This window comes from Bacillus rossius, chromosome 1 (genome assembly GCF_032445375.1).
Source record: "Bacillus rossius redtenbacheri isolate Brsri chromosome 1, Brsri_v3, whole genome shotgun sequence".
In the NCBI taxonomy this organism is placed as follows: domain Eukaryota; kingdom Metazoa; phylum Arthropoda; class Insecta; order Phasmatodea; family Bacillidae; genus Bacillus; species Bacillus rossius.
In genome coordinates, this window is record NC_086330.1 from 296,521,389 (window position 1) to 296,548,707 (window position 27,319).

General features: G+C 34.6%; 1 protein-coding gene across 3 annotated transcripts in view; it reads left to right on the top strand.

The window, feature by feature from the left end:
• Positions 1 to 250: 250 nt before the first annotated feature.
• The window catches only part of LOC134527782 (pyruvate kinase-like), a 119,608-nt gene continuing 92,539 nt past the window's right edge, over positions 251 to 27,319 (top strand). Inside the window, exons 1-2 of one of the 3 annotated variants that reach the window (XM_063360728.1) lie at positions 321 to 482; positions 18,162 to 18,201. In XM_063360728.1, coding sequence (XP_063216798.1) covers positions 18,166 to 18,201 — 36 coding nt within the window. In that variant the 5' untranslated portion in view covers positions 321 to 482; positions 18,162 to 18,165. Of the gene's footprint in view, positions 483 to 12,942; positions 13,043 to 18,161; positions 18,202 to 27,319 lie in introns of those variants that run through there. The other 2 variants (XM_063360730.1, XM_063360729.1) reach the window with 2 other exon arrangements.

Consider the following 27,319-nt stretch of genomic DNA (forward strand, 5'->3'; position numbering starts at 1 on the left):
TTTAAATTAATATCAAAAGTAATAATCCGGCGGCGGGCGGCGGGAAAGAAGGCGGTATTTACCAACACCGCGGGCCATTGTTGCTGAGGCCCCCTCAAACACCGTTTATATGTCCTTAAATATGCCCTACTGACCATTTGTACCTATACATGTGGGCCGTGTATCGGTACAGTAGCAAGACTTTACTTCAAATTGTTTTTGTTTAAATTTATTAATTATGATTGTAGATATACTGAAATAAATTATTAGTAGGTGTATATTTTAGAAATATTTATTATGTGTCTTTATATAATATTTTACAATTATATAGTCTACCCATTTAATGGTTAAAGCAGCTGTGAGTATTTTGACGTGACCTTTCTTGTCCTTTACGCCTTCAAGTAATTCGGGTCGAACTTAGCCTTGTGGGGTTAGGATCTACAAGTAGTGGTTAAAAATTTGCCCAGTAAGGGTGTGAAGAAGGTGAATTTATTGAAATAAAGGTATGATATATTTCAGGAATCTAATATTTTTGTGTGCATTTATGTCATAAATTTAAGTTACGGACTTTAAAGACTAATAGGTTAAGGTATGATCGCTGCCGGTATAATTTAGAATTCTGTTTCCTAGATCAACGGGTGATAGTATAAGGCTAGAATCCAATAATTTATTTTTGCTGTCGGTGTAATTTAGAACTATGCTTAGTGATAAGGTGATAAGTGTTAAGCTAGATTGTAGTAATTTACTCCCGGGAATTAGTTTGCTGAGTGTTTGTAGATATCGCGACTTACGCTACAGTAATGTTCCATCTCAGAGATTAGTGGGTAACAATAAATTATTATTCTAACGACGACAAATATTGGTTCTGCTTGCAGTTGACTTTGCTCAATTGTTTGACCATAGGCTTTTTACATTCCAATGATCTCGCGTCACTGGCCTCACATTGAGACCGTTGCTGTGTGAAGAATATTGAACAAAATAGGAAAATATTCACTTGAAATGGAAAACAAATTTCGGTAGAAAATTCTTGTCCCTGCAAGGAATAAGCTGACATGTCACGTTTTTTTTTTTTGAAAATTGGCTACACTATATTTCTAAGGCTCTTTGGAGATCCACAGGATGAAGTTGCAGCTAGTTTCAAGAAAACATGGGGTGGTGACAACGATCAGGGATATCTCTTGTTGCAAAAGTCTCTGCTATACTATTAAAGCACAAGAGAAATTTGCATTACTGTATTCACATTAAGGTAGTATTTACATTGCAAAAAAAAATTAAATATACCTACTGAAGGAGCCCTCACACTGGCAAAAATTTCACTCAATATTTTGAAGGTGTTGTGTTTGTACAAAAATATTGAGAGTGTGAGGAAATATATTGCGCAAAAAAAGGGGTGTTCAATATTTTGTGGAGTGTTCAAAAGTTTTCTGAAAGTTTAGAAAAGTTTTGCGGAGACCCGTCAATATTTTATAGCACGAGAGTGCCGTGTGAGGGGGCTGACAAAATATTGCACAATATTTTTGTGTAGTGTGAGGGGTCCAGACCATTCAATATTGTTGTACAAAAATGAGCTCAACAATTTTGCGCAAAATATTAAATGAAATTTTTGCCAGTGTGAGGGCCCCTTTAACCAATGTACTTTTTTTTATAATTCTTTGAAATTAACTGTATCCATTTAAAAAAAATTAACATATCTAACTAGTTGGTACCACTGGTTCACCACCAATAATTCATTAATGTTGGGATAATTCAAAATATGGTGATCCTCATTTAGTGAGGGTAAGTTAAGCAAGCACTTGATAATTCAAAAGTCAAAGTTAAAAATCACATATTAAGTATGTAACCCACTTCAAGAATCAACGTATTAGTATTTCAAAATGCTGATATAAGTAATTTTTTTAGTTTCAAAATGGATAAAAAAGTAGTGATCCAACATTGTCAGTTTCAGTATATTAAAAGTTGCGGACACCATCTACAGTGTGTGATTATGTATAACTATTAAGGAAATATATTGTCTGTACAGCGTACAATTGTTCACTAACAGAATAAAACACTGTGCTGATATGCAGGAGAATTGCCCTGAAATTGTTGAAACCTAGAAACTCAACCCTGAGAATTTCTTCTTTGTAATCTGCTGCAATGTTTGGGAAACTTGGTGCAACTTGCTGTGACATGTGTTATTTTCTCAAGGTATTGCTGTTTAACTAAAAATAACCATAATCAATATTGTGCATCAGGTATTTATAGAATAGCACCAGTTTTCGCCGCTATGATACTGTTGTTAGACATCTCCTGAGCCATTGTGTCAAGTGGCAGAACCCGAAAAGACGAATGTGGTTCTCTGGCAATTCTTTGTGTGTGTCTTCAGTGCACTCGTGACACGGAATGGCAGATTCTCACGAACAACATATTGCTCTGAAGTTTCCGCTGCGTTCTTGCAGAGTAGAAAACAAAGCAGCATGTTCGTGAAATGGGCCATTTTTTCAGGTCATGAGTGGACAAAAATTCCCTCCCTCCCACACACACATGCACACACGTGCAAGACAGATGCAGAGAGACTCACACAAATGCACAGACACAGACGGACAGGGACCGACGGGCGGATGGACAGGGACCGACGGGCGGGGACGGACGCGGGCGGACGGGGACGGACGCACAGGGGAAGACGCACAGGGACTGACGAGCGGACTGACAGGGACCGACGCATGGACTGGAACTGGCGGACGGACATAGACACCACAAGAAGACACGAAAGATACACACGCACACACACACACACCACACTACAGGCTTAGACACACATTTACACACATTTACACACATTGTCTCAGTCAAACACAGAGAACTGCCAGAGAAACCACACTCATCATTTTCGGTTGACACCACTTTGCATACTGACTCAGGATAGTTTGATAGGCACCATTACAATAATAGTTATTTTTATGTCACCCCCCCCCCCCCCCCCCCCCAAATATAACTTCCATAAATTTTTCAGAAATTACTACCAGACTGCTACATAAAATATGAAAATGATAAATATTAGTAGTTTGTTAATTAGTAATGCTCAGGGCAAGTTTATCTTGTAAAATAAATTCAAGAATTATAGCAGGATTGTGCCCAAAAGTATTTAACAAATGTACCAAACCCTACATCAGCACTTTGCTGAAAATCTAGGTGGTTAATGTGGGCAAGAGGTGAGATGCACAGGCAAATCTCAGGTGTGAATCAAAATCAAAAATCAAATTGTCTGCCTCATTTATTTTGGTTGCATTATTTTTTTATTATTACTAAATTAAGAGCGTAATATTAAAATATGTTTTTTGCAGTATAGTTTGGTTGAAAATGTTTTATCAGATATTTATTAAGTGATATATCACACCTGTATACTGTCACTCAAGTGATCACACTTAAAAGCAGGGTGTTTATAGGCCATGGAAGTCATGCAAAAGAAATAAAACTGAAGGACTGGCCAGAAAAGTAATGAAAAAGTCCAAAATGAACAGTAACAGTGATAGAAGTTACGATACATAAATTTCCAGCTAGCTTTTGCTAGCATGACTGATTTCAGTTTATATTCACACATTAAATATAAATAGTTTGAGACATTCAACTTAAATCATGTAGATTTTATTTGGAAAGTCTTAGTTTTTTGAAACAAAAATCTGCATATTCCTGGAGATAGATCAGTTTTGTTTTATGTTTAATTTTGTTTATTATATATGTATAAAATTGACCTTGTGATAAAAATAATAATTTAGAAAATTTTAATTAAATTCCTGAATTATTCATGTAATAAATTCACCAGGTATTTATAGATATCCTGTAGATGTAACATTTGATAAATCTCTGGTAAAGTTGTAATGAAGCATAAAATAAAAGGAGTCTATTGTGAATAATTTATGTAAATAAAGTTGAAATAAAACTAATTACAAGGAATCTGAACAATCAACATGGCGTGAGAGAACAGGTTCCTTGGAAACGTTGCCCTGCTCAAGGCAGCAAGTCATGGCGTCTTGTGCTAGCTTTCAGCGACCTCGGTAACAGATTATAATGCATCTTGTCATACTCTCGTGATTGTTCACTGTGGCGGTGGGAGGTGGAGGGTGTTGACTGAGACGTTAGCGCCTTGTTCCAATGCGTTTGCGGTAGTGACGGGTTTGCGGGTGTTGTAATGGACTGGTTTTTGTCAAAGGAACTGTTGCTGCACTCACTGTACTCAGTCACTCAGTGGTGGTTGTGTTCACAAAATTTAAAAAAAATATAGAAGTTGTCAACCATGATATTGCTTAGCTAATGCCATGTAATTTTCTTTTTTATTTTGTTACCTATATGGAGACTTATGGAAACTGAATGTATAACGAACGCTGGGCTGCAGGTAAACCCTCAAAAATGAATAATTAAATTAAGGCCTTGGAAGCATGAGCCCAGAAAACAAAAAAAATAACAACAATCACAGAGGTGCCCAGACGTTGTACAAAAGAATTTTATTTATAACCTCCTAGCAACTCTAGTAGGCTATGTGGATCGGGGATGAATAATAATGAAATAACAAGACTGGTGGTTTGATTTATATAAGTGCCCTTTTACTAAACTAACTAATATCTTTTAAGTACACTGGTATTAAAACATATTGATTATAAAATGGAAGGAGCCCTGGGGCAACAAAATACATATAAAAGTAACACCATAATACATCTTGAACTTAATACTGGTTTTAAGTGAGCTCACAGGCTCAAAAGAAAGAAACAATTACATTGAAATTTAATTATATCCTGTGTCCTGGCACTGGAGGTTTCGGTCGATTAAAGTCCAGAAGGAATCATTTTGGTGTAAACTTGGAGATAAACTTGGAGATAACGTGCAGCTAATTTTGGAGATAACGTGCGGCTAATTTTGGAGATAACGTGCGGCTAATTTTGGAGATAACTTGCGGCTAATTTTGGAGATAACTTGCGGCTAATTTTGGAGATAACTTGCGGCTAATTTTGGAGATAACTTGCGGCTAATTTTTGAGATAACTTGCGGCTAATTTTTGAGATAACTTGCGGCTAATTTTGGAGATAACTTGCGGCTAATTTTGGAGATAACTTGCGGCTAATTTTGGAGATAACTTGCGGCTAATTTTGGAGATAACTTGCGGCTAATTTTGGAGATAACTTGCGGCTAATTTTGGAGATAACTTGCGGCTAATTTTGGAGATAACTTGCGGCTAATTTTGGAGATAACTTGCGGCTAATTTTGGAGATAACTTGCGGCTAATTTTGGAGATAACTTGCGGCTAATTTTGGAGATAACTTGCGGCTAATTTTGGAGTTAACTTGCGGCTAATTTTGGAGTTAACTTGCGGCTAATTTTGGAGTTAACTTGCGGCTAATTTTGGAGTTAACTTGCGGCTAATTTTGGAGTTAACTTGCGGCTAATTTTGGAGTTAACTTGCGGCTAATTTTGGAGTTAACTTGCGGCTAATTTTGGAGTTAACTTGCGGCTAATTTTGGAGTTAACTTGCGGCTAATTTTGGAGTTAACTTGCGGCTAATTTTGGAGTTAACTTGCGGCTAATTTTGGAGTTAACTTGCGGCTAATTTTGGAGTTAACTTGCGGCTAATTTTGGAGTTAACTTGCGGCTAATTTTGGAGTTAACTTGCGGCTAATTTTGGAGTTAACTTGCGGCTAATTTTGGAGTTAACTTGCGGCTAATTTTGGAGTTAACTTGCGGCTAATTTTGGAGTTAACTTGGAGCTAAACCTCGAGGCTGATTTTGGACCCCGCCTGCAACCAAAGTCCCAAATAACTTAGACTGGTTAACAGGCGGCTAAGCCTGGGCAAAACTATGCCCAGGGAAAGGCAAACAAAGGGGGGGGGGGGGGGAGGGATGACGACCACTTACCCAAAACAGCGGGTTGAAGTCATGTAGGCTGGCTGCAGGAGCAGAGAAGGCAGCTCGCGGCACGGAAGGTCGCGGTAGTCATGTTGAGAGATAAAGAAATAATTTAGATTAGCAAAAAACTATTGCGGGCAGCAAAATTTGAAAATAAGAAAATTGAGGCCTCTATGCCTTGACGTTGGCGACTACATGACGTAGTGTCGAGTCTTGGACGAACAACGGAGATTTACTCTCGCGAATTGCGACGTGTGGTCCGCACAGACCAGAGGCTGCCCGCCGAATCACCAAAAAATGGCGTCGGGGTGCCTAATTAAAGGAAGCAACTGCCTCCAACCAAAGAAGGGGGGGTGGTGATTGCCCGAAGGTGTCCAGGAACGGCCGAAGGGGCGAAGCAGACTGCAAAATGTTTGCCGCGCTTTCACGCGAGTCGCCGGCGAACTAAGATCGCAATCGCACTACAACTGCTGCCAAGGTCGATTGTGACAAGCTGTCTCTTATGGGAGGGATGAGTAGTGCACTCTGGGGGGCAAGACGAGAACCTGCCTGGAGGGTCACAGAAACGTCCGCTAGAGTGCAGTGGGCGCGCTCGCGATCAGCGCTCAGAGCAAGGTTAGGGATTTTTCCCGCAGCTAGACTTCGCTGAGGGCTCTGTTTGACAAGGGTGAAAGTCCTTGAAGAGACAATGTCCCCGCCTGGGTTCACTGGGGGTCGATGCTCTGGGTTGGAGTTCCCGTGAAGCCACAGGTGGGGGATGAGGGGAGGGGGGTTTAAATTTGCTAAATCGCCTGGGAAAGGCGTCATGTGGACCGTTCCGAGGCTTCGCCGCTGGCTGTAACCTAGTCCAGTACGTGATGGCAAAACCCTTACAATGCTTGCCTCCGAGAAATGAAAGTTGCTAGCAGTGGGCTTGGGGTATCGTTCGCTAGCACAAAAGTCATTCTGTTACAGGGAGAAAACGTGACGCGAACCGCGGCCGAGATGCTGCGATCGCAAATCGTCAGCAAACAGTATCTAATTGAAGCCTGCGAACAAGCGCAGGTGCACTGGGTTGCACAAGATTGTCGGAGTGTACATTAATGGAAACAAAATTAAATTAAATAAAAAAATGCAAATTTATTATTTGGTTTCCTTCTTTAAAAGGTACAAATTAAATTTAAAATCGTACATTTGTGCCTGAAAGTGGCACTGAAACGGCACAAATGTTTAGTACCTAACGTAACTTATTTTTTGGGATAGTCAATTTAAATGTACCTGATTTTGTTATGTTATAATATTTAAATTTGGATTTTGTAGTGAACTTAATTGATCAATAGGATTGGGGTAAAATTATGGAAAAAACTTATGCTCAAGAATTGTTAAAATTGCAATTTCAGCAATGCAAGAATTACGTGTTCAACAATTATAAAGGATGGGAAAATAAACTATGATACAAAACTTCTTTGAAGTTCATTTATCAAATTCATAAATAGCATCAGTTAATATTTTCCATACTGACTCCTTTCTTTAGCAAGTATTTTGTTGCAAGATACTGTTCCTTGTTGAAGATGTAATTCTGTTCAAGCAATTTGATTTTTTTCTGTTTTTATGAATTCATCACTGATATAACGTGATAAATGATTACGTTTTTCTCAATTGATTTGTTAGAGCTGAAAATTCAGAAACTGTCTTGTCTCCGTATTTTTTAAGAAAATATTTACACATGTTATTAGTATTTTAGAGTGCCTGTGTATTTGATCACTGATTGTAACTCTTTACTTTTTTTATGAAAAGTATTTCCTTTATGGATCTAGCGGGTGTCTGTGCTTTGCAGTTGCAATGACTCTGGTTTGAGTCACGGGCAGCGTGGTTTATGTTCCATGGTTTCCAAAAAAAATCACGTGAAGCAAATACTACCTCATAGTCAATACCATCCCAAAATATATGAATATGTAGTTTGACACTGCCTCTAATGACCTTGCTGTTAGAGATGGCTAGCGCAGTGTGAATACAATAAATTACGGGGAAATACCTGTAGATTTAATTCGTAAAGAGGGTGCTTACAGGAATGCATATGAAGCAGAACCTACTTCAAGGTGTTCACATTCTGGAAAGTCAGTGAAAATCAGGAAAAAATCAGAGAAGTTCGAATTGGTTAGGGAAAGTCTGGGAATGTACTTTAAATCCTGAAAAAGCAGTGGAAATTCCCCCCAGTAAGAGAAATTTGAAGGGGAATTGTATGTTTCAATCTGCCTTCACCCAGACTGTTAAACAATTTTTTTTTAAGTGGTGTTTTTGTGCAAAGTTATGCACATTATAAAATGGCTTATGCAATATTAGCTTTGAACTTTGGGCATGGTGGAGGCTAGGTTTTCTTTATTTCTTTTAGAATTTTGCAAATAATCAGATGATTTAAAAATAATTAGTCATGGGAATTTGAAATTCTGGTCATGGAAAGTCAGGGAAGTTTTATTACAGATTTGTGTGCACACCTGTACTTGTATCTGTCTGGCTTTGCTATTGTCAAGTTCTTATTTACACAGAAAAGTTTGAGTTCAAGGTAAACCTCTCACTTCAGTGGATATTTGTAATACTGATAAAAAGCCCATTATCTTCAAGTACAATGTATGCACTTTATAAATTGCTTTGGTTTTGCAATCTCTCTGGCAGATGGGCAGATAGGTACACATGATTTATAGTTGCTTACCAGTGTCTATTTTACACCATGTAAAGCCTTTTAGTGGTGCAGGTAGATTTTTAAGTTTGTGTTTCTTTTAGAACATTCCGGAAATTTTCTGAAACATACTGGCAATTTTATTTTCAAAGCACTCTTAGGCATACAAGGACAATCCACTTAGTCCAGGTTTTTATTTTAGCAGATTTGTTCATTTGGCAGTTCGGCAGGTGTACATAATTTTCTGTGTACATTCTTAGTAGTCTTATACATTATTTTAAACAAGTGATATTTTAAACAAAAATCCATTTTTCTCATAACTTCAGTTTATGGACTTAGTGGGGTTTTCTTGCATGCCCTAATATGTTCACAAATACTCCATAATGATTGAAAACCTGTATATTGTTGCATATTTCTGGCAGTCAAAATGATGAGAATGTTGTCTATGCAATAATATATCCAGCAATTTTTGTATAATTTAAAGTGTATGCATGATAAGAATGGCTTCATCGTGAGCAGTGGCAAAAATCTGTAGGATTCCCAGGGGGGAACCAGCAGTATTACATCTATCATTCCCATTTCACAGTTCCGAGTTTGCAAGAGCAAGTACCCCTCAGATGTGATTTTTGATGTCAGGGGGGCCAGGGCCTCCCTGCTCTCCTTCCCCCTGAGATATACATCCATGCTTGTGAGCTTGGTGTTGGTCTGGCACAGGTGGTAGGCTTTGCTATGTCGCTAGTGAAAACTTCGATAACGTACACATTTACTCACATAAACGGAGAATTAATCAAATTTATTTGGCCCTCGCCGCAAGGGTTGGTCATATCAAAAATGGTTTTAGACAAAGTTGTGGATGATATTTAAAAGATTTACAATGACTTAACTAAATATTTTTGTGACTTAAGTGTGGTAGTTATAGTACCATACTTTTGAATAAGTTGTAAATATTTAATTTTCTAGTTGTAAGAGTTCTGAGCAAAGCAGGGAATCATTTGGTTTATATATGGTGATAAAAGCACTATGTTCAAGCTGTTGCCTGCTGAAAGCGGTTTCCTTTGAAGTACTCTTTGCGCAAGAATTGATGTGATGACATTGTATTGATGTACTGTTATAGTTTTAAGTTACCGATGTATTGATTAAGTCTTGAGTGTTGATAAGTAATCTGGTTTCCCTTCAATATCATCTCAAAAAATTAAGTAAATGAAAAATACATGTGGTATTGAACCTCAAAAATCACTTGAGGCTTGGTCTCTCTTACCGTTTGTTGTATAATTTTCTTGTCATTACTACTATCATAGGGCTTTTCTGTAAAATTTTAAAAATAGTTCTCTTTCATTCGTTGTCTAAAATTTTCTCATCAGATTTTTACTAAATGTTATTTTCAAGCTGTAAAAGGTAATTTAAGTGATCTTAATTAAGAACACTTTCATAACTTTTTGTTACTGTCTTATATAAATAAAAATAAATGTTTGTGTGTTTGTCTTCTATACGCTCATGCATCGTTCATCCGATTGAGTTGAAACTTTGCACACTTGACCTTCGAAACAAGGGGAAGATCACTGTGTGTGAGATTTAGATAAAACAAAACCTTAAAGCATAATTAATTATTCTTGGTGAAATCTCGCCATTCCATTGTGTGGTACCGACTAACCACGAAAGAATGTATGCTATTAATTGTTGTTCACTAGGCATGAGACAGCGTGTGCATTGCATGCAATTGGCAAGCTATCAATAATCATATTGGACTATGCAAGAATTCACTATACAGTAATCAACTTAACCAAATATGAAATTAGGGTTAGACTTCATTATAACCAAAAATATTTTTGCTATGCAGAACCAAAAAAATAGGTTAGAGCTAATTCTCATTTTGACTTCAAGTATTAAAATGGCAAAGGTTTTATGCACCAACTCCCTTATTTCTTACCTCCATGTTTAAAACACAAGGACAAGTGAATTTTGATAATACCAACCCTTAAAGCAAAAATTAAAGTGATGCGCGATTAGTATCGGATAGTTACTAGAAATTACTTTGTCAGTTCCTCTTTTCTAAGGTTCGAATAATAATGGTGACGTGCGAGTCGAGAGAAGGTAGAGAGATAGAGATATAGATATGGAGGAAGCGAGAGAAAGAGATAGGCAGAGAGTGATGGAGTGAATAGAGAGGGATAGATAGTGATAGAGAAATGCAGAGTGATGGAGAGAGATATACAGAGGTATAGAGAGCTCTCTCTCTTTCTCTCTCTCTCTCTTTCTCTTTCTCTCTCTTTCTCTCTCTCTTTCTCTCTCTCTTTCTCTCTCTCTTTCTCTCTCTCTCTTTCTCTCTCTCTTTTTCTCTCTCTTTTTCTCTCTCTCTTTCTCTCTTTCTCTCTCTTTCTCTCTCTCTTTCTTTCTCTCTCTTTCTCTCTCTCTTTCTCTCTCTCTCTTCTCTTTCTCTTTCTCTTTCTCTTTCTCTCTCTCTTTCTCTTTCTCTTTCTCTTTCTCTCTCTCTCTCTCTTTCTCTCTCTCTCTTTCTCTCTCTCTCTCTCTCTCTCTCTCTATATATATATATATATATATATATATATTCAGGTTACCCATAAAAGGATGTCCCAGTTTCAGTTGTATATTATAACAGTTTAATTTAGACTTTTTACAACAAAGGTAACTAATATAGTTTTTCCTGCAAATGTTCAATATGTGCTCCTTTAGTTATACAGTACACATCTAAACAGTCCGATTATTCCCACACTTTGGTTAACATGTCTGAAGTAATGGAAGCAATAGCCTCTTCAATTCAGTGTCTCAACTCTGGCAAATCATTTGGTAGTGGAGGAACGTAGACACAATCTTACATGAAGCCCCAAAGGAAAAAACCACATTGTTATGTCAGGATGAACGTGGAGGCCAGCAACAAAAAGCTCTGTCGTACCATTATGACCAATCCAGTGGTCAGTAACTTCAACATTCAACCACTCTTGTACAAAGAGATTCCAATGGGGAACACGTTGAACTAAAATACAGAACACAAAACTCTTTACGATCAGGTGTCGCCATTTTGTGTAGGGGGCGCTGCAAGCGGGAAAACAACAAAGCAGTACTCGCACATGCACTTATCTAAAACTTTTTTGAGTTATGTTTTAATTGTGACCTTGAACCAACCCTCTATACACCACTTACAGTTGATACCGTTAAAATTTATAACTGGGACATTCATTGATGGACATGCTGTATTTAAAGGTGTCCTGAAACAATATTAAAATTCACAAAATGAAATAACACATTTGGCATGTGAGAGAGAGAACCGTAAGAAATTAATCTTGAAAAGTTAATGAAAGTACCTAAAAATTCAGAATTAAATTCTATTAAACATCAAAACATGTTCCACTTAACTGAAACTTTGTAATTGCCTTTAGATGTTGCATGTTTTGAACTGTTGTTAAATGTGAAGTTACTTGTATAAGTGATGGGCTTAATAGTTTCCTACTACTAAACAGGAAAAAATATCACAGCTTCATTCTTGAAGGCATTTATTCAAATAGTGAATTTTCATATGTATTATTTAGGTGAATCTGTGCCCGCTATTGTAAAGTAGGGTGAAGAAATTTGTAATATAAATGATTAAAGTTGAATTATTTTTTTAAAAATAACTTCTTTATCATATCAGTTATAATTACTTTGATTATTTTTTATAAGTGATGAGTCATCTTTACACAAAAACTAATATTGAATCTGATTCTTAAGTGTAGCTCAAATCCTATTCTACATCTCAAGATTCAGAAATATAATTATGTACGAGCAAAAACTTCGAAATTTAGTTTTGAAGAAACTTTACACTCATTTAATATTAAATTGTGTGTGTTTAGGTTACAAATAACTTTTTTTGTTATAAATGTTTCCTATAGTGCCAAAAATTCCCAGAGCATTGTAGCTGGAGGCAGACACAATTTCTTTGATAGCTTATGTAGATATAAATAATGTTTTCCTTCTAAACTATACAGCAGCTAGTGTTTGAAATTGTGAATTTTCCTTCCTCAAATATTTTTCTTTGAATGTTTAATGTTTTTCCTTGAATGTCAAATCTTTTGAACATTTAAGATTTGATGGTGTTTGAGGATTTGATTAGCCCATCCCTATTCTTACACTTGGTGATTCTGAAGGCACATATCAGGAACTTGTCGTTAGCAAGTGTGCTTCTACCTCACCAAGGCTCATGTGCTGTAACGTTTTCTGTATTTCGGCACGTGCCGTTTAAAAACAATTTCACAAGAAACTCGCAAGTTGTCTTCACTGCACGATCTGCTCAGTAACCACAGATAGGATCGTTAGTTGTGACATTGTTCATTCGGCTAGATAAGCCAGGGTTTTGTTGTGTAATTATCCTGTGCATTCTTGAAGTGCCAGTGTGTGTACCTTGGAGTAAACACAGAAATGTTTATGCTTTGGAGCATTCCTCATTCGCCGAGTGATCTGAAGTGTGTTGGAAATTGTAGTTCAGTCACAGAGAGGCAGCTACTGTTGAAACACTTTCTGTTTTTAAGGGTCTAAATAGTGGTGAGTTTGGTGCACAGTTAAATAATCATGTGCTTTTGTTGACTTTTAAATATTCTGTTATTATTCTGACATAAATATAACACAGTGGATGCAACACAAAATTAAATTGCATTTTCTTATTTTTGAGATTAAATTCTTTGCTCTATTTACTACAGGGGTCTAAAAGTTGTTCTTAAAAAGTTCCGTTCACAGGCAAAAATCACAGGAATGGAACTATAGTTCTGTTCGTGGTTATAAAATATAAATGCCTGTACCGTCTCCAGTTCTCCGCGATAGTTTATGTAATAAATAATTGCTTGGTTGTCATCACTAAGTGTAATTAAATTTATTTCTATCATCTTTCTTAAGTTGAGATAATCTTTATAACTACTTCGTACATGAATAATAAAAGAACCAGGTGACGGGCCTGCGGTACACAGTGTGAGGGGGACTGCTGTGCCATAGAAGATACACACCACAACTAAGCGCAATCCATAATCCATACCGGCTGCGAACATTATTCAAAGTCCAATTTTCACCTTTGGAGGGTTGCCCCTCGCTGTAATTGTAGGGGTTTCACAAAGCTTTAATAAAATCTAGCCCATGGAGACTTTCGAATGAAGGCTCATTTCCTTGGGACGAGTCCAAATTATGAGCAAAATTTTTGTTCTATGATATACTTAATTTTCAGTCATACATGGCTAACTCAGTTTCATATTAAAAAGGGGATATAAATAGTTTTTCTGTAGGGTTCATTAATTTACTGGCAACAACATTTTTATTGGTAAAAATAGGTTTTCCCCAAAAATTTAACTGTGCGAGAAAACAACATTGTATTTTACATAAATTTGTTTTTCTTTTGTTGTTAAGTACAACTGAATGCAAGTTTCTCCTTATGTCTCGAGATGATTGACCAATTATTTGAATTTTAGTGGAACATTGGGTTAGTTTTTTTATATTTTGTGTTGGGATATTTAATTAATGATTTTTTTACAGCATGTAAAATATGTATTAATAATGGTAAACTTCATAGTAACTAGTATATCTGGAACTAAGTTAATAATATTGCTTAGTCCATATAATATTTCATTCTGAGTCAAGTATTGTTTCTTTAAGTATGTAATATTTGCTGTGGAAAAGTTTATTATTTACAACTATCGATGTGAATTTGTTTCAAAATTGAATTAACTAAAAAATGGAATAATTTCACTATTTTAACTAATATTTTAATAAGTGAACTATCTTTATTCGATACTCAAGATGACAGCAAGTATTCATTATGTTTAAATATTTAGAAAATGTTTGAAGTACAATCTTAAAATTGTGAATATACGCAAATTTGTAAGGATTGCTGTGATTGGTCGTTATATTTTTTGTTCCGATTAGGATAGCTCAGCATAGGTTTTATAAAGAAAAACAGTGTTCCAACACTACAAACAAAAACAGTAAATTTGAAAATTAATTTAGTATTAGTCTGAAGGGAGCTGAGGTATAAAAGCTGTTTTACTATGATCTAGATTTTGAGAATATAATACTCAAAAATTACTTGAAAATATGATATTAATTAATTGTCAATATTTAATTATAGCTGGATGACTAGCTTTTTGAAGAATTTCGATAAATTTAAGAACTGTTAAGCTTTAAGCACATTGTTTTCGTCAAACGAATATTTACACTGGAATCTAACTGTGATAGTTTCTGTAGAATATTGATAAACCGTACCGAATATATCAGTAGTTCTGCTAACTTAAAAGAAGAAACCAGTTTAGGGTTACTAATTCTACGAGCTCCAGAATATTTATTGAAGGAATTGACTACTTCATATCCAAAGTCCAAAGCTGACATTGATCCTAGGATTGGAACCTTAGCCGAAGGAAGGGTGGCTGCCGTTCCAGAGTATTAATTCTTCAGTACCCAGACTGCTTAAGGAAGGAACATAATTATTTCCAGGGTGCTGAGATGACATGTGAAGGTGGAAGTTCTTCCGGGCAACATTATCTGGCTTAACCAATCCAGTTTTAGTACAAGGTATTAGTAAGGAGGTCAGTAGAATTTAAACTGAGTCACGTTTGACGTATACTGTTGTAAACTGCGTAAGATATTGGAGTTTCGTACATATAAACTTTCTTACAAAGTATTGAACTGAATCTTAGTTTTCTACTACAAATAATTGTCAAAATTCTTTCACAATTTTATTTTAATAGTGATGTAATTGTTCAAACTATCACTTGTACTTAAATTACAAATATTTGAATGTTAATTTTAATTGGAATTTATACTTGATTTTGCCTTGTTTATTAACAGATACATAATTGTAAATACCCAGAGGAATAGCTCTAGTATAACTGAGTCATAGTCTTTGTGTAACTCTATATACTGCTGAAAGTAAAGTTAATTTAAACTGTTTAAACAACATAATAAATAATAGTATTGGTTCTGATTGAGCTTTTGGAACATAACTGAATAACTTGTAATGCTGCAAGAACCTGCCTTACTCACTTACTAAGTGGTTTAATTAATGTTGTTTATTCTGTTGTCTCATATTGGTTAGTTTTTCTGTTATAATTGAAATATATCTTTTAAGAAGTATTCCTATGGTTGCTATAAGCTTTATAATGATAATTTATATTATTTCATGCTTTTCAAGTTATTCTGAAGATTTGTGGTTTTGTAATAAATAAGCCAGTAGGCTTTGTTTTTAAACTTGTGTGGTTGAAAAATCTAAGTTTGTATGTGATTGAACATATTTTTTAAGTATGATTTTGTTTTTGTTCATACTTGAGAATATTAATGTAATTTTCTTTAGTAATTAATTGGTTTTTGCTATGATTCTTTGAAAGCTGATGCAATAGTTTGGCCTGTTACGTAAGAAGGAAATTAGGGAGAGTGACAGAAAATTTGGTAACTGTGGGGGAAAAAGCATTGGAAGGTGTCGGGCGGCTGTTGCTGTGCGTCTGTATTGGCTGGTAAATAAAGGTATTTTTGTGATTAGTTAAAATTGGTCACCAGACCATGTGATTTTTTTCTTAGTGTAATCTTTGTCAAAAAATGCCTCGCTACCAGAGGTCAGAAATGTTATCCTGCTATGGTATTATGAGTGCTGTGCTGTGATTGACCAAGAGGCCGTGCACTTGTTCCGTCCTCCGAGTGGTACGCAGCTGCATGTAGCCTCAGGCAGCCTTTGTCTGGACGAGGTAGCCTACCGGTAGGTTACGATCGGGCAAGGGCTCACTAAAGCATACCTATACCTACTATGTAATTTAAGAGAAAATTTTGTTGCTGTGATCCGGGCACTAACACATAATCAACCTGTTTTCTGGTTTGGAACTTTGAATCTAGAATTTTTCGACTACAGTCGTTGGTAACAGTCCAATACAAGGCTTAAGTGATAGTGGCTTTGTTTTAAGGACTTAGTCCTTCGGATTCATACTGTAAGTTAGTGTGTAACCACAGGACTTAACCACGAACTATACTTACATATTCATCCTAGGTACCTGAAAACAGTAAATTTATTGGTTTAGATATCAGTGAAGAGGTTATGTATAATGTTGTAAATCCTACATGTACTTGTTTGGGTGGTTGAAATATAGCTTTCACAATGACTGAAATTTCTATGACTATGAATAAAATTATGTTAATATCAGTTTATATCGGAGACATTATTTCAGTAAAGAATCTTCAACAGTAACAGTTTCTTTGGAATTAACTTGATTTATCAGTGCCCAATTTATTTATGCAAGTGTTCATGGATGTCCACTTCAGGCCAAATTTTGAGCTAGCATTAGAGGTCTAAAGTGTGACAAACTTTATTGGATACTTGTTAACATTATACATTTTTGGAATAGTTCGTCCACAAGTTAGAATCATTCGTATTTATGCTGTTGGAAAATTAATTTAGTTTTAAGTTAATAAATAATTTTTTTTAAATCAAAAAATTATAAGGGTTGGTTTTTATTTAGTAAAAACATGCCAGATAGTAAGTACTTTAAAGTGGAGCTATGTTTGAAAACATTTTGGGCACTTATAGTTATCCCCAAAGAAAGAACGTTTTGAATGTAAAATACATGATGATTAGTTTACCCATTTCGGGCTGTTTTGAGCACAGGCAACACCACGGTGATGATAGCTGTGATGCCCTTATGCTTGCCAAGACAGGATGATTCCGCAATGTTTTACCATTGCCATCCGTGGGATGAAGTTTTAAGGGATATCGCAAAACACCTAGTCCTAAATCCAGGGAGAAGGGTTTTGAAAAATTTCCTCTCTGGCCGGAATCGAACCCTGGCCTTTTTGGCCCACTAGAAGTGCTAGCTATTAGACCAAGTGGGTGGACATTTTATGTTTAGAATTTATTATTTATAATTTGTAGAAATCCAAAATAATAAATTTTTTTTGTGAATTATTATTTTCATAACTATAAAATAGTGTGCCATAATTAAATTATTCTAATTTTAAAAAAATTGGCTACAATATATATGTGTGTGTGTACACACACACACACAAATTTTGAATTTTGGAGGCATTTATTCCATTTGTGCAGTTAGGCAAAAATTATTTTACCTATGTAGTTATAAATTAAAATTTATATTTTGTTAAATCTTACATTTTTTCTCATGAGGCACTAAGCTATTCTTATTTGTAATTTTATAAATTAAATTTTTTGATGTGTGTTATGTTCATGACTGAAGTTGTTGGTGGGGAAGAGGGGGTGGTAAGTGGGTGCTTGAAATGTGAACAACAGAGGCTCGGTACGGAGGTATGGAATGTCGGGCTCTGAGGACGAGCGGCTGGCCTGCTGAGCCGGCAGGAAACTTGCTGATAAGTGGTGACCGGTCAGCACTTACCTGCAACCCGAGCGACGACAGCCATGACTGCTGTGGTAGTCTGTGCTGCCTGCACTGCTATTTCTGCCGGGTTGAGTTCTGGCGCCTGGCCATCGCCGAGCTAAAAGCGTCTGTGGATTGCTACCCCGAATGTTATTGGCGGGCGTGGGCAGGTTCCGGCCCCTGGTGGCGACTGTTGCTCGGGGCAAGGTGATCTTGATCACTAACCCTCCTCCTCCGACATTGCTTGTGAGAGCCCTTGGTGGCCGCGGTTGCGTTAATTCGTTTGGTTGTTTTTTCCATTGGCTGGTCGGCAGGAGGATGGTGTGGTCAACAGCACATGACTTTGATGAACAGGTATTTCTCCTCTACAAAAAAAATCTTTTGGGCAGTTGTGTTGTGTAGTTTGTTTGTTTGTTTAGAAGGCCAGTGCATGCATATCTTTTCATTTTTTTTAGTTTAATTTTTATTTTGTGATGAAAATGTTGGCAATGTTTATGTAAGAATGTAACCGTAGGCCTGTTTGGAAATCGTGGAGTATTTTGGAACGGGAATATTTCATCAGCAGCAAGTGCATGTAACCAACAAATAAGCAACTTAACTTGATATTTTTAAATCATCGGTATTCAGACTTGTTTAAAACACATTTACCCAAGAGTTTATATTGTGTGCCAGTCTAATAAGGTGTGTTTCAACACCTAAAACCTGTTTACGAAATTAATTGCAATATACTTATCTTCACAAACCATCAAAGAGCTAGATTAAGTAATGGAGTACTTCAATAAGAGTGCTTTGTGAAATTGTCTAAAATATTATGTATTTTAAAATTGCAATTATAATGTAAGTACAATTTTATTATTGTTTCAGCTATAATGCAATGGAATAAAAGTAGAAAATGTTTATTTAGCATAATAGCCTTTGAAATTTGTGTGAATCTGTTTAGTTCATATAATTTTAATGTTATGTAACAGTCTTTTGTGGATAATAGGTTTTTGCCAAAAGCTATATCAGCTGGTTATGAATGAAAGTATATTGGAATCCATACAACCCTGCTGTTTTTCTCTCAATTACTTGAACATCATATGCCATAACCTGCTCACATTTAGGCCCTTTGTGTATGCCAGCAGTTTTTTATAAATCATTCCTTCCATTACTAAGATGAAGCCTGAACACTTAAAAATAAATTCTTTTTAATAAATATTGCCCCATGCTTAACACATTCATAAACTCAAAATTCTTATCCAGATTAAAGCATATCCGATTGAAGGTTACGTAGTAATATGTCAACCAATTCTTAAACAGCATAAGCATTGGCAGGTCCTTATACCAAGATTTTGTTGGAGAGAATCGTTGTCTTGCTGCTTACACTGAGCTTTTTTTTGCATTTGCCATACCGTTTTTTGCTATGTTAAGCGGATGCAGAGAATGCGCTTGTGAAAATGAGCCAGAAAATAGTTTCTGTCCATGGGACGTCGTGGGCAGGTTCGTAACGGTCTTATCTAACTAGACACTCAGCAATGCACTGGGACAAGGTTTAACATGTTTAATATTAGACCAAATTCAGTCTTTTTCACAATATCACTTTCAAACAAAATCTACACTGCATTACAAAGAGGACAAGGCTATAAAAGTGAAAGAGAAATTTACTGTATGTTTAATTTCTAGTTTTAAATTTTTTGAACAGTCATGTACGTACTATCAAGGAAGTCCAATTCGTAATAAAAATATAGGATTGGTCCAGAAGCTTTGTACAAATTTTATTTTACAAGTCACTTTGTTTATGTTTAATAGTTTAATGTCCACTTAATATCATGTGGAAATTATCTCTGGAAAATAATATAGCTTTCTAACCTAAAAACATTTTCTCTTGAATTTGTTTGCTTTCTCTTTCTTTTTCTGTCTCTTCCTTATTTTATCCTTTATACTTTTCTTTAATCCTTCACTTTTTCTTTCTTTTATTCTTTCTTTCAATCTTTTCCTTAATCTTGCTCTTTCTGTTTTTCTTTTTTCTCTTTCTTTATCAATGACTGCCTTAATATATGTTAAAAAATTAAAAATTTTAAAACCACCCTGTGATATAAATTAACTAAAAAATTTTTATAAAGAATATTGAAATTAGTTCAATATTTGTAGACACCCTGACATTAAAAACACTCTTTAAACTTATACAGTACGTAATGGTTATTGTACTATATAGCCATGTTTGCAATGCACGTTGTGGATGTTGTTTGAAAGTGGTATTGGCAAGCATGTCTGAATCGTACCTGATACTCTTTAATATGTGAAAACCTGAAAACCTATCCTGGCGCATGACTGGGTCTTGAGCAGACAGGACCTTTAGCTCTCATCAAGCTGACACAACTTCCTGTTTATTCTGTGCACACCGCTCTGTGTACTAAGCTGTGTCCAAACTTTTAAAGGACAGAGGATTTGCTCTCCGCAAGTTATTCAATAAAATAAACAATATTAAAAATAAGGAAGTAAAAACCAACAACAAAAAATAATAATGTGTAGTGTGTCATGTAACTGCGTCTAATACTCCACAGTTTTCAGAAGTACTGCCAGGGGTCCATGTATCCTACTGCTACTGATTTGAATGACTATTTTGTACACTTTGCCTTTGCTAGTTTTCAGTGTGTGTCAAACAGAATACCTTATGAACGTACAAAGAAAGATGGAATACACAAGCGCACAGAAAACAAGCCAAAATTAGCAGATAGCTTGTTGTCTGTCCATTAATCTTTCTTTGTCTGTTTTTTTTTTTGGGTCTTCTCTGACAGTGCAAAAAACAATGGTGTGTGTCCAAAATAGTGATTAAAATCAATCCTCCTCATTAGAAGAATTATTCAAAGAACTTACCCTTCTACCCCTGTAATTATGTCAAGTTTCTGTAAACATCATGTGATTCATTGTTCATAAGCAAATAATGTGTTGCTTTGCAAGTGACAGAGAACTGGTACTTCTGGTACTACTGATACTATTTCAAACAACTTTTAAATTGACAAGTTATATGGCAGAATCTAGACAAAGTGAAAGTAACTTAGAAGACTAAATGAAACAGTTAACAATATAATTTTTTTTCCTTGAGTGCTAAGGAATTTAGGTTGCATATTGAGTGTTTTACTTGAAACTAAACTATGCATTAATATATTTAATCCATAATCATTTATTTGTTCATGGAAGTTTTAAAAAAAAATTAATTTTATGGTTTACATTTTAAATCTCGAATTGTGCACACAGTCCGGTATGTTAAAAATTAACTGTCTAGATTTGATCTATGAATCAGTACTGTTTATATTTAGGCAAGTCCAATTTAACCTACAAATTTTGGCTACACATTCATCATGAAAAATTAGTTATGTACACATTTTTATCTGACTTAATGATCTAAAGTGATTCGTGGTGTACACCTCTGAAGTTAGTATGGAAGAACTGTTTTATTGAAAATAATATAGAAATGATTTAAGATGGAACTTTGAGTATGTCAATATGTTTTATTTGTTTATTTTATTAATTTTTTTATTCACTATTGTTACAAGCCAACTAACGGGGTAAAACCTTAGTGGAGGGCACTAAACAAATAAAATTACAGATAACTATAACACATCAAATAAACAAAACACCAAATACATACAATCAATACAAAACAATACAATAGGGAGGTATGACAGTAGGTAAAACATCTAAGACATCAAATAGTCAAGGATACAATAAAAATCCAATGACAAGAACAGAAATATTGTAGCAATTGACTTAAACAAATGACTAATATACAGATTCAAAATAGAGTTTATTAAAATTGGAAATCAATCTATAAATGAAGACTGCCATGCCAAAACGTTGTAAGTGCCATTGACTAAAATGTTCAGGAGAAGGAAAAATGTGAATGCACTCGCACTATGGCACTTACAACGTTTTGAGTTTCACATAACATATTTTGCCACTTGGAGCACCACAATCGTCACCAATTTTTAACACATGAAAAAGCATGGCACTTACAACCTATTTTTACAGGAATACACATTTCGCCCGGTTTGGCACTTACAACGTTTTGGCATGGCAGTCTTCAAATAAAATCACTATTGTTTTGAAGAGTGCGAAAGGTTGATCGTAATACTGTTAAACTTGGGGATTATCAAACCAGAACTTTCATAGACATTTAATTTTAGCATTACAACAATTCAGTACAAAAAAGACCAAGATAGGTTCGGTGATCAGAAAAAGAAGTCAATGTTGGATACGTGCAAGTTGGATAATTTTAATTTTGAATACTTTTGAGTCTATACTATCAGATAACAAAATGATATTCCAGATAATAGAACCATATTATAATTTAGATCTGATTAGTGCAAAAAAGAGAATGGAATCTGAACTAGTTGCATAGAAAGTAATGTACTTAATTAAAGCAAGGATTTAATGGGTAGTTGAATATAATTAATCAATATATTTATGAAAAAATAATTTGGAATCTAAAAGGATGGCAAGATCTTTTATGGAGGAAGAAATGCAAATTAAGGTGTTATCTAATATGTAATCAAATTTAATATGGTGGTATTTCCTGGCATAAGTTATCATAGTTTTATAGTATTGAGTGTAATCAAATTTGTTTTGCACCATTGATTTACAGCATTTATGTTGTCATGGATTGACAAGTCATAATAAGTGGTAATGATTCTATAGATTTTAAGATCTGCAGATATAAAATCTGTTGAGTGGTTCTGGGCCTCCAAAATATTGTTAATAAAAGTATTAGAGGAAGGGTGATAGAGTACTCCCGGAGGAACACTGGAAAAAACCATTGTATAAAGATGAAAAATGATTGTTTATAGATAGGTTGAGAACAGGAAAACCAATTGACGTAGTTGTCACGTAAACCTATGTTGGATAATTTAAAAATTAATAATGATTCATAGTATCAAATGCCTTAGCAAGATAAAAGTAACAGGCATCAGCCTGTCCCCTGTCAGTTACTGCATTATAGATAGTGTGACATAAGGAGTATACCAGCCTTGGGAAGCACTCTAGATCGTAAGTTGTACGTTTACTATTTATTCATGATGAATCTGCGGCCAAAGTTCCAGTCTAATTCAGACTCATTGTTAAATTTTTGTAAACACTTTCTTAAGTGTGATATGAGTGCAAAAATATTAGTTTTTTCTTATGTTCCTTTGCACAAACGTTTTGAGTGGCACGCTTATGACCCAGCTTTTTTTTTGCTCTGACTGATTTTTTTTATTTCATGTGTCTGCCTGCATGAATTTTTGCATCAATGAAGAGCTTGTGTTACCAGGGAAATCACCTAGAAATAGAATTTTGTTATAAAAATTCAAAATCTTGTTAAGTGTTGTTCAGGATGTATATTAGCTATTTTCAGGGTAAAAGTCTAAATCCACACGTTAGTGTTTATAGAATTGAGCTAAAGCTTTCATTCTTTGATCTGTGACAATTTTTAAAGTGTAATATATTTCAGTTTGTACATGAAAATTTTAAAAATAATATGTATGTAATTGCATAATTTATTTTGCTGAAATAAAACTATTTTGAAATCTCAAAAATTCTTAGCCAAATTTAATAGGTTTTCCATTTTTTTTTTCAAATACAGGTTTTGCTGTAGGTATGTTTGCACAGGTTTTTTTAGTTATGGTGGTGGCTCATTGAAAATATTTTGGGGGCATATTTATTTATATTGAATTAATAATTAATTGGCAGTTATTCTTGTATTTATCCTAGTTAATGTTAAACATCTTACTCTTTTATTTTTGACAGTTATTTTGTTAAAGTGGTATATTAGTTTTCAGGTAGACTGTTGTATGGTGTGGTATCTTAATTGAATTATATTTTGGAATTTGGAAATGTTTGGTTTTATGTCATTCAATGTGTTTCTCCAGTACAAATTTAATCTGAACAACTCTTTGTGTGCGTAGCTACATTTGCTCACATTGCCGATGCTGACTGTGAATGTAATTTTCTTTTGAATATTGACATGCAGTTGTAATCATTTGTATCTTGTGATATTCTTGACATATGTTTTCATTTTTCCACGCTTGCCAAGTCTGAGGAAGGTGGAATGTACAAGGTATGCAGTTTATGCAAAGTGCGACATACTTGATGTCATGAGTTTTGAGGAATATTTTGCAATTAGCTTTCATCTAAATGGTTTAAAATTTTCAGTTTTAAGTTTTTCTATTTTTGTATGTTTCTTAAGTATATATTAAATTTAATACATTTTATTCTGCTAAAACATCTGTTTATGCTCTTCAAAACTGTAACATGATGAAAAGCAATGTTGTTAGCCACATGTTGTGTTAATTATGGGGGTTAGGTGTTTAGTAGATTAAAAATTATACTACTGTTAGGTTGACTAGTTCTCAAGTCAAGTAATTTGGTATTGGTCAGGGAAAGTCTGGGAAATACCCTAGTGACAGTAGTTTAAGGGAAAATATTTGCTTCAGTCTGCCATCACCCAGGTTGTGAAAGAATATTTTTTTAGATTTGTTTTAGTGCATAGTTATTCACACTGTAAAATGGCATAAAGCAAAGTTCTGTTTCAAATTAAGAAAGTGGAGTGAGAACAATGCCAGCTATGTGAATAATGGAGGCTGGATCTTCTTAATTTCTTTCAGAAAATCTTAAAATAGGTGAATTATTAAAAAAAAAAAATTATAAATTTGGAATTTGGGTCAGGGAAATTAGGCAAAAGTCAGAAATTTAATTATATATTTGTGTGGATATCTTGTACTAATATTCATCAAAATTTACAAATTTAAAATTTAAATAAACTTATAGTTTAAAAAACTAAAAACAAACACACTTTTATCATTGAATGGACTAAAAATTAAAAACTAAAATTTAAATTTTAAGTTTTTTGTCTAACAGACAAGTAATGCATCACAACTATGTATAACTAAAAACATGGGGTGCTTTCTATCAGTAATAACAATGTTTTCTATTAGCTTTTCTGTCACTAATTTCAGGACAGTCAATACAACAATTTTAGGATATAGTCATTACGAAAATGAATATATGAACGTGATAACAATAATGAACTTAAAATTAGTAACGAAGTGTTTCAGGGGCACAAATCTGTAGGATTCGCAAATGGGATCTGCAGAAATTTTACAAGGGGGGGGGGGGGGGGGGCGGCGGCTTGACCTGAGAATTTTGCACGTGTGGTTAACTGATACATCACATCTGGATGCGGTACCAGTATGCTGTACACTACCTATATTTTGGCCTACAAATGCATGCAATAAGATGAAAACTTCAAAATAGACAAAGTTTTTCATAAGAAAAAGTTTTTCATAAGAAAAAGTTTTTCATAAGAAAAAGTTTTTCATAAGAAAAAGTTTTTCATCAGAAAAAGTTTTTCATCAGAAAAAGTTTTTCATAAGACATAGTTTTGACATCACATTTCACAGTTACCTTTAGCAAGTGCAGGCAGGCCACTTCTAGTGAGGGGCTTCTTGATTCCAGGGGTGCTTCATATCATTTGTCTTGTATTTTCTATCGCTAATTTTAGGATATAGTCATTACGAAAATGAAAGAAAAGATCACCCCAAGCTTTTAGGTATACAGAGTTGTGGTGCATTATTTAGCTGTTGGAAAAAAAGCTAAAATTTAAATTTTATTTTTTAATTTTTAGTTTATTCAACAATAACAGTTTTTTTAAATTTTTTTTTTAAACTATAAGTTTATTTTATTCTTTTTAGTTCCAAAATAAAATACAAATATTGAATATGAGTTATTAAAACAAATTATAATTATTAAAAATGAGTGATTAAAATATTTATTTGTTACGTTGAACCTAAAAAAAAGTTAATGTTCATGTAATCCAGTAATTTCAGCTAATGCATCAACTTTAATGAAACTAATATTGTTATGTTAGAGCAATCAAGTTCTACTTGGAGACCATCTAGTGACTTTACGCAACTAAGAGCTACATAAGCCTGTCCGCCAGCAAAGAGACGCGATCCCAAATACACAACTGCATAATATACAGTGCAGCCTTGCATTTTATGGACGGTAGATGCCCAAACTCAGAATTAATGGCAATATTCGCCTTTCAGCAGTACCATAGCTGTATTTCGCTGGAAAATAAATGACTATTGGTTTAATTATATGTACACCATCTGTGCGGAAATCAACATGGTCTGATGGAATGTCCGTATCATACGCTTGATCACACCGGAAGAGTGGCCAGATAATTTGAACCCCGGGCATATTTTCCACCATAACTCGACCTCAGAAACACTCTCAATCAGAAAGAATATATTTTTGAAATTTTCGAATTTTAGGGTCAATTTTTTTGCCCCCCCCCCCCCCCCCCCCCCCCCCCTCTTGCAGGGGTAAGAAAGACGAAGCCTGGGCACATTTTTAATTTTTCACAATAACATGACTATAGGAAAACTAAATCAAAAAGAATATACTTTTAAAAATTTTCCAAATTTAGGGGCACATTTTCAACTATAACCCGACCTTTTGGATCGGAAACACTCAAAATTGAAAAAAGCATTGAGTTTTAAAATTTTTGAAATTATGGGTTCTTAACCCCTTCTCCTCTCCCTTAGGGTAACAGTTGACCCTGGGTAAAATTACCACCATGCCCCAACGTCATGGATACACAAAAAGGCTGGTGATTACCTATAGCTTGAAATTAGTGGTTATTTGACCCTCTTGACACCCCTCCCCCATAACACTAAGGTCTTAAGTTATAATATTGTATTTTCAGAGGTTCTTTATATGTATGATAAATGTTAACACATTCTAATACATAGTCCATTCACACATACATACATACATATATACAGGTGAAGCTAATAAAAGCGTGGTAAAAAGAATGTTTAGTGGCATAAGTTGAACAAATATATAATAAATATTTCTCATCCTGATTACTAATTTTCATTGCTGAAGTGAAATATGCCTCATTGAAATTTTAATTTTAACATTTATTTCTGGGAAACAGTGTATGAGCAATAAGTTAAAATCAAACAGAGAAATGTTCAAACATCCTCTGAATTTCTTTGTAACTCATTTAAAAATTTTTTTAAAGTGAAAACAAAAAATTGGTTTGTAAGTCGGTTTACGGATGATAGTTTAACGTGACGTCATAAAACATTGATGAAAATGATTGCATACTTTTATGAATAAAATTGAATCATTTTTATTGAATTGTCAATATTTTCTATGGATACAAGAAGGAGTGAAATGAAATCTACATTTTAATTGATAAATTTACTTTTATTTGAGCTCATTAATTCAAATATGTTTATTATTTTAACGAAGAGATTATTTTAACTATAACTTTTATACATGTTTGCTATTTAACTTCTTCCAATCTTTGTTATTCTGTTAAGGATAGGACGATGATAGGAAAAGTAGGAAACGAATGGGAGTGTTTCAAGGAAGATGTGAAGGAAAATGGCTTACCCAACACCAAGATGCAGTCAAAAATAATATATTTGCGCCACGGAATCTG